Here is a 12,831-nt window from a genome sequence, read left to right as displayed (position 1 = left end):
TCTGTGCTAGTCCATATCCGAGAGTTGAATTCACAGTACTTTAACCTGCTGTAACTTTAACCTCCCAGTACATGGGAATATCTATGTGGAATCTTTCTATTTAGCATTGCAGAGGTAAAACCTCTGTGTGGGAGTAGAAACTTGTACATTGTAACAATCCCCAGAAAAAATTTCATAAACAATGACTAAAACCATCTGTGTACACATAAAATACTATGGGCTGGAAATCCCCCAACCTCGCGCCAGGTTTTTCAGTGATATTTCGTCGTTTTTGGCGGAAAATGGTGCGGTGGGAAATTCCTTGGAAGTCTTGTGCCGGCAGTTTTTAAATACCGCTGGGGAGCGGACCGTCGGTGTGTAAGACTGAAACAAGTGCTTTCACTCGATATTCGGCTCAGCGATGACCCGTAGATAGGACAAAAATAAACACCGGGGAAAAACCTGCGTTGCAGCCCTTGGAACAGCAGTAGGTATGAAGACCTGCAAAAAAGGTAAGTTAAAGTTTTAATTTTTTTATTCTTTTGCAGCGATTCGATGGAAAAGGATCTTGTGAATGCTTAATTTTTGTTTATTGGAATTTTATTTTTGGTGTTTTTCCCCCCCCCCCCCCTCCCTAGGCCCAAATCGCAGGTGGTATCGGTCTCAGAGGAAAGTTACAGAAAATTCCCGGTTTGTGCCACAAATCCTCGTGTAACGCCGATTTTTACCGCTGGGCGCATTTTTTCCTGGCTGTTGGGCCTCAAAATCATAGTGGAGTCATAGCGGTATTTTTTTGTGGAAAAATACTGCTATGACCAAAAATGGAATTTCTAGCCCTATGGCTAAAATCATCGAATCGTAAAGCACAGAAGGAGGCCATTCGGCCCACCATGCCCGAAGATGGGTGGAATGGCCTCCTGTGCTGTATGATTGAAAGAGCTATCCAATAAGTCCCACTTCTCTGCTCTTTCACTATATTCCTGCACATTTTTCCTTTTCAAGTATATATCTTAGAATGCAGAATTAAATCTGCATCCACTGCTTTGAGGTGCCATGAATTGGCATTCCCAACAGGCACCAGCTTCCTGACATGCAATATTTATTTGCATTTCTTTTTACTTTCTTGCCTTACTTTTACATTGCTATTGTGTTCTTCAAAGAGTTAGATGGTCTGCTGGCTGATCTAAGTGCACAAAACTGGTATCTCTTCATAGGTGTCATGGAGAAGCTGGGTCTTGGCCCTGAAGCTATACTTAGACAGAATCCAAGGCTTATATATGCCAGGCTGACTGGATTTGGACAGAGTGGACTATATTCCAGGAGTGCTGGGCATGATATCAACTACATTGCTCTCTCAGGTAATTGGAATGGATTTATCATCATGTTCAGCGTAAATAAATGATTGTTACTCTGTGGGCTAGTGTAAATTAACCACATTCACAGGAGTTGAGCAGATTTTGAACAGGAGGGGAGATGAGATTCAATTCAAATGCTATTCTGATCGATCAGAGGTTTGCATTTTATTGAAGATTTTCTTTTTTCTGTTTTTGGAATTATTTTCCTTAAAACATTAAATTCTTGCTATGACTACAATATTTATATAACTAATCGATCCAACTGAATGATGTGCGAGTTGTAAAACTGAGGCATACTTGCAGCATCAGTGAGTGGTATACAGTGCAGTCAGAGAATAGTTTTTGAATGTTGGCTTATGTGTCAAATAGTGTAAGCCATGGTGTAAAATATTCCCGACCAAGAAGGAGTGGACAGGTTGTTCTCAGGCTATCACTTGTATGCCTCTTCGGTGGACCACTATGTAGGGACAACATTAATTTGTATTGGTTGTTTTGTTTCCAGCCTACACTAGCTCTGGAATGTTTTACAGTAGTGCTAAGGCACCTTCTTGCAGAAGTACTTTTTTCTTAAATTGTTCTGATTATATCATTGCCAAAAATATAAAATGCAACTCTGTTCATCCAGAAAATGCAGATCAAGAAATATTGGGGCCATTTTGCAGCCCCTCTGCCAGGCACGATCAGGGTGGTAGCACAGTTGAAATAGCAGCACAATAGTTACTGCCCCATTTCCGTTGGCATTTTGGTGGGGCATTTAAGTGATGGTTCAGTTGCCTGCCAGAAATGAGCGGGAACCTCATTAGTCTATAGAAATTTGAGTCGTATCTTGAAACACCCGACCTAATAGCAATATAGGAGTACCTTCACCACAAGGACTGCAGCAGTTCAAGAAGCTGCCCCACCGCTATCTTTTCAAGGGGGGCAACTAGGGATGGCAATAAATGCCAGCTTTGCCAGCGATGCCCATAATTTAGAGAATGCATAAAATAAACGTTAATGTTAAGATCTGTTTCTCTGTAGGAAAATGTATACAGCTGTGTTTTCGTAAAGCAATTTACTAACACCATTCATTTGGAACTCAGGCCTGCTGTCAAAATTTGGCAGGAAAGGTGAGAATCCCTATGCACCACTAAACATTGTGGCTGACATAGCTGGAGGTGGAGTTATGTGTGCTATGGGTATAATCCTAGCTCTGTACGAGAGAACACGATCTGGAAAAGGACAGGTCATCGATGCGAGCATGGTGAGCTGATACTTTAACTACAAAAAACTTAAAACTTCTAACCTGATATTAACGGGGCGGTGGGAAGGATAAGGGGGAGCCCGACAGCAGACGATGCAAGGCTGGGGACGTTGAGGCCCTGTCGATCTTAATCCCAAGGCCTCGTTTGAATAATTTTGGTCCAGCTTCTGACCAACAGCCGACCAGGCGGGTGGGAGCATTGGGTATTGGCCGGAGGCTGCTGCCAGAGACCCGAGAGGACAGTACCCGACAGTCAGTAGGGAGGCTGCATGCTCCAGGCCATCATCATTGGCCACCATTTCATGCCACGTTCTCTGGTTCTCAGTGGCTGCCAGGCCACAAATATTAACATTTAATTTTATGGATCTGGGGATAACCAAGGTGAGCCATATGAAACACAATCGATAAAAGAAATCGAGAGGAACTAACTAGATTCAATACAAGTAATAAAAAAAATGGTGATGGAGAAACTAATGTTATTAGGACCTGATGGTTTCCAATCCAGTCTATTAAAAGAAGGTGGTGGTGAAATTGTTCGTGCATTATTCGTGATATTCCAAAACACTTTTGATTCAGGAACTGTTCCCTTGGACTGGAAAATTGCCCACATCACTCCATTGTTTAAGGGTAAGAGCGATAAACTAGGAAATTATAGGTCTAATGTCAGTTGTGGGGTATTTAGAATCTGTTATTAAGGACAGAGTGACTCAGCATTGGGACAAATATGAACTGATTAGAGAGAGTCAGCTGGATAGGGTAAGTCATGTCTAACTAACCTATTTGAATTTTTTGAGGAAGCAACTAGCGTGGCAGATAAGTGAGTGACTATAGATGTTATTTATACGGACTTCCAGAAGGCATTCGACAAGGCTCCCAAAAAGAGACGTTTAACAAAATGAGTGTGCTGGGAATTGGAGGCAATCTATTGGCTTGGATAATGAATTGGTTAGAAGATAGGAGGTGGAGAGTAGGGATAATGGGTAGGATATGACTAATGATATTCCCCAAGCATCTGTACTTGGGCCACAGCCTTTCACTATATATTTATAAATGACATAGATGAAAGAATAGAGAGCCATATTGGCCTGGAAATCCCAGCCTTCCCGGGTCTGTACAGACAGGGGAAGGCATCGCAAAAGCCGGTTTTCCGCGCACAATGTGCATGCGCTGAAAACGGGCGCTTCCGATCTGTCAAGCTCCAACTTGACAGATCCTCTGTATCTCGGGAGCGAGGACATTTGCAAGGACAAGGTTGCGGTATTTATCCATATCTTGCTCAGAAAACTCTTGTGCCTGATAAAAACAGGTGCATAGCCTACTTTTACAGATGTAAGAGATTTAAAACATACAAAAACATCATAAAATTAAATTTAAATAACACTTTATTGTTTAAAAACCCTCCCCACTACAGTAAGTTTATTTTAAACCATAATTCAAAAAACTTTTTTTAATCGGAAAATATTTCCCCCCCCCCCCCCCCCCCAAGACATTTATTAATTTTAATTTCAATTAATTTTAATTGTGAGGTGTGTTTTTTATTTTTTATTGTGTTTAGTGTGTTTGTTTTTCTCATTAATAGCAATAAGAACTCGTAGATACGGACTTCTCATTGCTATTAATGAAAATGCTGTGGAATACTGTACCTGAAGGACGGGAGTGTGCTTCGCAGCGCGGGAAGAGAAACTTCCTCCGGGACCACCGGGTAAATTCGTAAAAAAATTTCTGGTCTGAGGGAATTTCAGGTCCAATAGCTAAGTTTGCTGATGACACTAAGTTAGGTGGCACAGTAAATAGTGTAGATGGGAGCAGATAATTGGAAAGAGACATTGATAGATTAAGTGACTGGACAAAACTGGGGCAGATGGAGTTCAGTGTGGGGAAATGTGAGGTCATCCACTTTGGACCCAAGAAAGATAAATCAGAGCATTTTCTAAATGACGAGAAGCTAGGAACTGCGAATGAGCAGAGAGATTTATGGGTCCAAGTACAGAAGTCATTAAAAGCTAGTGGACACATACAAAAATAATTTAAAAGGCTAATGAAACATTGGCCAATATCTCGAGGGCTGAAATACAAAGGGGAGGAAGTTATGTTACAGCTGTACAGAGTTCTGATTGAATCCCATCTGGAGGACTGTATTCAGCTCTGGGCACTGCATCTCAGGAAGGATACATTGTCTGTGGAGAAAGTGCATCGCAGATTCACCAGACTGATACTAGGGCTAAAAAGATTAACTTAGGAGGATGAGTTGAATTGTCTGGGCTTGTATTCCCTCGAGTAGAAAATATTAAGAGGTGATCTATTTGAAGTGTTTAAGATGATTAAAGGACTTCATAGGGTAGATAAAGAAACTATTTCCTCTGGTAGGAAAGCTCAGAAAAAAGGGCCAAAACTTAAAATTAGAACTTTGCCTTTCAGGGGTGATGTCCGAAAGCACTACTTCACACACAGGGTAGTGGAAATCTGGAAACCTCTTTTTCCCCCCCGCCCCCCCCAAAAAAATGCTGTTGTGGTTCGGTCAATTGAAAATTTCTAAACTGAAATTGATTTGATGTTTGTCAAGCAAGGCTATTAAGGGGTACAGAACCAAGGTGGGCGGGTGGAGTTAAGATACAGATCATCCATCATCTAATTGAATGGTGGTACAGACTCGAGGGACTAAATGGCCAACTCCTGTTCCTATGAAATACAGTCACCTCCGAACTCTAGCAACCAGGCAAGACAACAGGAAGAAACCTGGAATATTCCATGGGTTCTGAAGGGATGTGTTTTTCTGCTGCTTTGGATGCTTCGTGGGCTGCTCACTTCGCTTTGCTGCCCAAAGGACACCAACAAACCTGAGGACTGGGAGAAATTTAGAATTCAGCAGAGGAGGACAAAGCGTTTAATTAGGAGGGGGGAAATAGAGTATGAGAGGAAGCTTGCTGAGAACATAAAGACTGACTACAAAAGCTTCTATAGATATGTGAAGAGAAAAAGATTAGTGAAGACAAATGTAGAACCCTTGCAGTCAGAATCGGGTGAATTTATAATGGGGAACAAAGAAATGGCAGACCAATTGAACAAATACTTTGGTTCTGTCTTCACAAAGAAAGACACAAATAACCTTCCTGAAATACTAGGGGACCGAGGGTCTAGCGAGAAGGAGGAACTGAGGGAAATCCTTATTAGGTGAGAAATTGTGTTCGGGAAATTGATGGGATTGAAGGCTAATAAATCCCCGGGGCCTGATAGTCTGCATCCCAGAGTACTTAAGGGAGTGGCCCTAGAACTAGTGGATGCATTGGTGGTCATTTTCCAACATTCTATAGACTCTGGTCCAGTTCCTATGGATTGGAGGGTAGCTAATGTAACGCCACTTTTTTTTTAAAAAAAAGGAGGGAGAGAGAAAACGGGGAATTATAGACCGGTTAGCCTGACATCAGTAGTGGGGAAAATGTTGGAATCAATTATTAAAGATGAAATAGCAGCGCATTTGGAAAGCAGTGACCGGATCAGTCCAAGTCAGCATGGATTTATGACCGGGAAATCATGCTTGACAAATCTTCTAGAATTTTTTGAGGATGTAACTAGTAGAGTGGACAAGGGAGAACCAATGGATGTGATGTATTTTGATCTTTCAAAAGGCTTTTGACAAGGTCCCACACAAGAGATTTGTGTGCAAAATTAAAGCACATGGTATTGGGGGTAATGTATTGACGTGGATCGAGAACTGGTTGGCAGACAGGAAGCAAAGAGTCGGGATAAAAGGGTCCTTTTCAGAATGGCAGGCAGTGACTAGTGAGGTGCCACAGGGCTCAGTGCTGGGACGCCAGCTATTTACAATATACATCAATGATTTAGATGAAGGAATTGAGAGTAATATCTCCAAGTTTGCAGATGACACTAAGCTGGGTGGCGGTGTGAGCTGTGAGGAGGATGCTAAGAGGCTGCAGGGTGATTTGGACAAGTTAGGTGAGCGGGCAAATGCATGGCAGATGCAGTATAATGTGGATGAATGTGAGGTTATCCACTTTGGTGGCAGAATATTATCTGAATGGCGGCAAATTAGGAAAAGGGGATGTGCAACGAGACCTGGGTGTCATGGTACATCAGCCATTGAAGGTTGGCATGCAGGTACAGCAGGCGGTGAAGGCGGCAAATGGTATGTTGGCCTTCATAGCTAGGGGATTTGAGTATAGGAGCAGGGAGGTCTTGCTGCAGCTATACAGGGCCTTGGTGAGGCCTCACCTGGAATATTGTGTTCAGTTTTGGTCTCCTAATCTGAGGAAGGACATTCTTGCTATTGAGGGAGTGCAGCGAAGTTTCACCGGAATGGCAGGACTGACATATGAGGAGAGACTGGATCGATTGGGCCTGTATTCACTGGAGTTTAGAAGGATGAAGGGGGATCTCATAGAAGCATATAAAATTCTGACGGGACTGGACAGGTTAGATGCAGGAAGAATGTTCCAGATGTTGGTGTCCAAAACCAGGGGACACAGTCTAAGGATAAGGGGTAAGTCATTTAGGACCGAGAAGAGAAGAAGGTTCTTCACTCAGTTAACCTGTGGCATTCTCTTCCGCAGAGAGTTGTTGAGGCCAGTTCATTGGATATATTCAAGAGGGAGTTAGATATGGCCCTTAAGGCAAAAGGGATCAAGACATATGGAGAGAAAGTAGGAAAGGGGTACTGAGGTGAATGATCAGCCATGATCTTATTGAATGGTGGTGCAGGCACAAAGGGCCGAATGGCCTACTCCTGCACCTATTTTCTACGTCTGTTTCTATGTAATACTTGAGTGTCTTTAAATACAAAACAGAATGAATGTAAACTCCAGCCCTGCATAGTCCTGACCAAGGCTTAGGCACTGCATGGCCAGGCATATCGAGCAACTGTTGATCCAACAACAGCATCCATGCTCTGGGCCGTGATCTGGATTGGGATGGGTGCAGAGGTGGGAGGCTGCAAAGTCTGGCCGTCCTCAGGGCTGGGGGAGGTGAGGGAATCCTTGTGAGATTTGGAGGTGTCAGCTGTGGCTCAGTTGGTAGCACTCTCGGCTTGGAGTCATAAGGTTGTGGGTTCAAGTCCCACTCCAGTGACTTGAGTACAAAATTCTCAGCTGACACTCCAGTGCAGTACTGCGGGAGTGCTGCACTGTCAGAGGTGTACTGTCTTTCAGGTGAGCTGTTAAACTGAGACTCTGTCTGCTCTCGCAGGTGGACGTAAAAGATCCCAAGGCGCTATTTCGAGAGCAGTGAAGTTATCCACGATGTCCTGGCCAATATTTATCCCTCAATCAACTTAACAAAAACAGATTATCTGGTCATTATCGCTTGTTCTTTAAGTGCTTGTTATGCACAAATTGGCTGCCGGGTTTCCTACATTGCAACAGTGACTAAAAGTACTTCATTAGTTGTAAAGTGCTTTGGATGTCCTCGGGTCACGAAAGGCACTATATAAATGTAAGTCTTTTCCTGCTCCTCTTGACCCACAAGGAATTTTAAAAGGAGCACATCTTGTACTTAACTTGGCAAGTCGGCTCCTCTTGCCTCTGATCTGCTGCCGGGAATCCCACGGCACGGGCCTCTCCCTGACGTGCAGTTAAGTTTAAGTGGCGGCACCGATGTCATCGGGCTGCGACTTTTGAATTTCAATTAGGCCCCGCCTGCCTTTTGCACGAACCTCATCGATGGCCTGATTTGAGTTTTAAAATGTATGATCAGACAGGAATGAGGTCAAGTTGCTCAATTCCAATATTTTAACAACCACCACCATCATTGTGTTGATCTCCAAATTTCCTGCATTACCAATTTTCAATTCTTATATATTTTTTAAAATCTGTCTGCCGTTTGTTAGGTCGAAGGAGCAGCTTACTGTAGCTCCTGGCTTTGGAAATCACAAAAATTGAGTATTTGGGATCAGCAAAGAGGTGAAAACCTACTGGACACTGGAGCGCCATTCTATGAAACCTACAAGACATCTGATGGAAAGTACATGGCCGTTGGTGCATTGGAACCTCAATTCTATGACCAGCTGATAGAAGGCAAGTGGGTTTTTTGCCATGACTACTTGATCTGATTATCAAATATTTACTCTTAATGTGAAGAAAAAGTATCCTGATATCAGTCTTAACATTACCCTTGAACCTTTGCCCCCTTGTTCTATTCCCACAGTTTAATTTGAAGTAATATTTTTTGGGGTAACATTTCTATTGCCTTAACAGTCTTGTATATCTCTAGACGATCATCTCTTGGACACCTCCTTTCCAGCCTGAGAAGTCTGAGCCTTGCTCATCTTTCCTCATAACTTGAAAGCCTAGTGTCAGGAGTTTGAGTTATCAGTCTTGAGTTTCTTCTCTGCACTGGAATAGAAACATAGAAAATAGGTGTAGGAGTAGACCATTTGGCCCTTCGAGCCTGCACCACCATTCATTATGATCATGGCTGATAATGCAACTTCAGTACCCCATTCCTGCTTTCTCTCCATACCCCTTGATCCCTTTAGCCGTAAGGGCCACATCTAACTCCCTTTTGAATATATCTGATGAACTGGCCTCAACAACTTTCAGTGGTAGAAAATTCCACATGCCCACAATTCTGAGTGAAGAAGTTTCTCCTCATCTCGGTCCTAAATGGCTTACCCCTTATCTTTAGACTGTGACCCCTGGTTCTGGACTTCCCCAACATCGGGAACATTCTTCCTGCATCTAACCTGTCTAAAACCCGTAAGAATTTTATAGTTTCTATGAATAGGGACAGGAGAAGGCCATTCAGTCCCTCAAACCTGTTCTGCCATTCATTTAGATTATGACTGATCTGTACCTCAACTTCTTTGTCCCATATTCTTTGATACCCTTGCCCAACAAAAATCTTATGATCACAGTCTTGAAAATATCAATGAACCCAGTATCCGCAGCCTTTTGGGGGAGCAAGTTCCACATTTCCACTGCTTTGTGTGGAAATAGTGTTTCCTGACTACACTCGTGGCTCATCTCTAATTTTAAGGTCATGCAGCCGAATTTTCCCCTCGCTGAGTTTGGAGCGCATAATTCGAATTGGGTGTTTTTTTAGCATGGGTGCAGATTTGGGCTTTTTGTCTAAAACAAATTTGTTGTTGTGCTAACGGAGCACTCGCTCAGCGCCGCATTCAGCACCTCAGCGGATGAGCCGTGTCATAAGAACATCGAACATAAGAATTAGGAACAGGAGTAGGCCATCTAGCCCCTCGAGTCTGCTCCTCCATTCAACAAGATCATGGCTGATCTGGCCGTGGACTCAGCTCCACTTACCCGCCCGCTCCCCATAATCCTTAATTCTCTTATTGGTTAAAAATCTATCTATCTGTGACTTGAATACATTCAATGAGCTAGCCTCAACTGCTTCCTTGGGCAGAGAATTCCACAGATTCACAACCCTTTGGGAGAAGACAATCTTTCTCAAATCTGTTTTAAATTGGCCCCCCCCCGTATTTTGAGACTGTGCCCCCTAATTCTAGTCTCCCCGACCAGTGAAAACAACCTCTCTGCCTCTATCTTGTCTATCCCTTTCGTTATTTTAAATGTTTCTATAAGATCACCCCTCATCCTTCTGAACTCCAACGAGTAAAGACCCAGTCTACTCAATCTATCATCATAAGGTAACCCCCTAATCTCCGGAATTAGCCTAGTGAATCATCTCTGTACCCCCTCCAAAGCTAGTATATCCTTCCTTAAGTAAGGTGACCAAAACTGCACGCAGTACTCCAGGTGCGGCCTCACCAAACCCTGTACAGTCACGCTGACGCCTCACAACGTACTTCCCCTTTTAAAGGGAAGGGCCGCTGCGAACTCTGCAGCCTCTTTAGTGGCAGCCACTGGGCCGGCAGGGAGGGTATCTGCCGGGCCAGTGGCCTGCCACCCAAGAGTGGGTGCTGGGCTGCAGCAATCGCCATTGTCTGGCCGACTGAAAAGTCGTCCTACAGAAAATAGATGGCGGCCGCCGTGCTACCAGCTCCTCTTTAAGGGCGGCCGGGGCACCACAGCTTCTCGCACGCCGACCTCTCGTCCCGCGGGGCAATTTCCCTCGAGGGACACAAAGGGTTGGCGCGGGGCGATAAGGAGTCGGTGCATACGTGCCAGTGCGCTAATTGCGGGGTTTAAATGAACGGAGCTGGGAGTTAGGTGGAGGTGCCGAGAAGACCTGCAGAGAGCGCGCTGCCGCACACCTAACGGGGAATATTGGCGTACCCTAGCCCATTTAACTCTCCCTCTTACACACCCCCTCGGTTTATGCAGAACAGAATTATCCTGAGTTTTTTTTAATGCCTCCAATACTTCACACCATCATTTATTTGTTACCCCAGCCACTCCATGTAGCGGGAAAATCGCACTGACACCAATGCTCCCGTTATAAGCGATGGGGACTGTATTAACAATGTGCACAATTAGCTGTCACATAGTAAACAATGCTTTGACTTGTGGCGAAGTCCAAAACTAGGCCATAAATATAAGATGGTCACTAAAAGCCCAATGTGGAATTCCGGAGAAACCTATTTACTAGAATTATAAGAATGTGGAACTTGCCACCACATGCAGTAGTTTAGACAATTAGCTTGGATGCTTTTAAAAGGAAAGCTAGTTGGGGACATAAGTGAGAAAGGAATTGTTATGTATTTAACCCCTTGTAACCTGTATTACACTACCACCAGAGGGCCTACCAGTTGGAGTCCCAAGGGATCCCAGCATCCCTTGGGAGCACGATATATAAGCAGGCCACTCACGAGGTATCTGCATTCTGGTGTCGCATTAAAGGAGCTAAGGCCACACTTGCTCATTGTACACAGTACTCCGTTTCATCCTTTATTATGAGCATTACCTCATCGCCAATTGTTATGAACAACTGCGTGACAATGTAAAGAACAGTCGGTATCCTGGAGAAGTTCTCAGAAGTGGACGATTGGGAGGCCTTCGTGGAGAGACTCGACCAATACTTTGTGGCCAACGAGCTAGAAGGGGACGAGAATGCTGCTAAACGAAGGGCGATCCTCCTAACTGTCTGTGGGGCAATAACCTATGGGCTCATGAAGAATCTCCTAGCTCTGGCAAAACCAACAGAGAAATTCTACGAAGAATTGTGTATGCTGGTCCGGGAGTACCTTAATACGAAGGAAAGCGTTTTGATGGCGAGATACCGGTTCTACATGTGTCAATGATCGGAGGGCCAGGAAGTGACGAGCTACGTCGCCAAACTAAAACGCCTCACAGGACATTGTGAATTTGAGGGATTCCTCAAAAAAATGCTGAGACTTTTTTGTACTGGGCATTGGCCATGAGATAATCCTTTGCAAACTGTTGACTGTTGAAACTCCGAATCTAAGTAAAGCCATAACGATAGCCCAGGCATTTATATCCACCAGCGACAACACCAAACAGATTTCGCAGAGTAAAGAAGTTTTGGCCAGTACTGTGCATAAAGTAACGTCGGTTTCGGGCAGGAATATACATGGCAGAGCGTACACACTGGCTGTTGCTGCCCGACCTCCAATGACCCAGAGTCCGCCATCAATCATTAATGCGAGGCAGTTAACACATTGTTGGCGCTGTGGAGGTGATCATCGGCCCCATCAATGCCTCTTCAAGGACTATGCGTACAACGGTTGCAGAACAATGGGACACCTCCAGTGAATGTGCAAGCGAGCTGCATTCCCTGCAAACCACCATGTTGCAGAGGAAGATCGATCCACTAGGGATCAGGCTGAATTGGGGACTCATACCGAGGAGGCAAACGTGTACAGGGTATACATATTCACTATGAAATGTCCAACAATAATGTTGAAAGTTGAACTGAACAGAATTCCAGTATCTATGGAACTGGACACAGGGGCAAGTCAGTCCATAATGAGTAAAAAGGCCTTCGACAGGCTGTGGGGCAAAAAGGCACACGGGCCCAAGCTCAGCCCCATTCACACCAAACTAAGGACTTGCACCAAGGAACTAATCCATGTAATTGGCAGTGCAGAAGTCAAAGTCTCCTATGATGGAGCAGTACACGAACTCCCGCTGTGGATTGTGCCAGGGTTTGGCCCCACATTGTTTAGCAGAAGCTGGCTGGAAAAAATCCGCTGGAACTGGGACGACATCCGAGCGCTTTCGTCCATCGATGGCACCTCATGTGCCCAGGTTCTGAGCAAGTTCCCATCGTTGTTCGAGCCAGACATTGAAAGCTTCTCTGGGGCGAAAGTGCAGATCCATTTCGTTCCCAGTACGCGACCCATCCACCACAAGGCATGGGCGG

General features: G+C 44.4%; 1 protein-coding gene across 2 annotated transcripts in view; it reads left to right on the top strand.

Moving 5' to 3' along the window:
- Positions 1-12,831, top strand: part of amacr (alpha-methylacyl-CoA racemase) — a 112,803-nt gene that overhangs the window by 38,144 nt on the left and 61,828 nt on the right. For both annotated transcript variants that reach the window (XM_070867909.1, XM_070867917.1), the window contains exons 3-5: positions 1,194-1,337; positions 2,417-2,577; positions 8,417-8,603. In XM_070867909.1, coding sequence (XP_070724010.1) covers positions 1,194-1,337; positions 2,417-2,577; positions 8,417-8,603 — 492 coding nt within the window. The remainder of the gene's footprint in view (positions 1-1,193; positions 1,338-2,416; positions 2,578-8,416; positions 8,604-12,831) is intronic.

This window comes from Pristiophorus japonicus, chromosome 2 (genome assembly GCF_044704955.1).
Source record: "Pristiophorus japonicus isolate sPriJap1 chromosome 2, sPriJap1.hap1, whole genome shotgun sequence".
NCBI lineage: Eukaryota > Metazoa > Chordata > Chondrichthyes > Pristiophoridae > Pristiophorus > Pristiophorus japonicus.
This window is presented reverse-complemented; position numbering and strand designations above follow the sequence as displayed.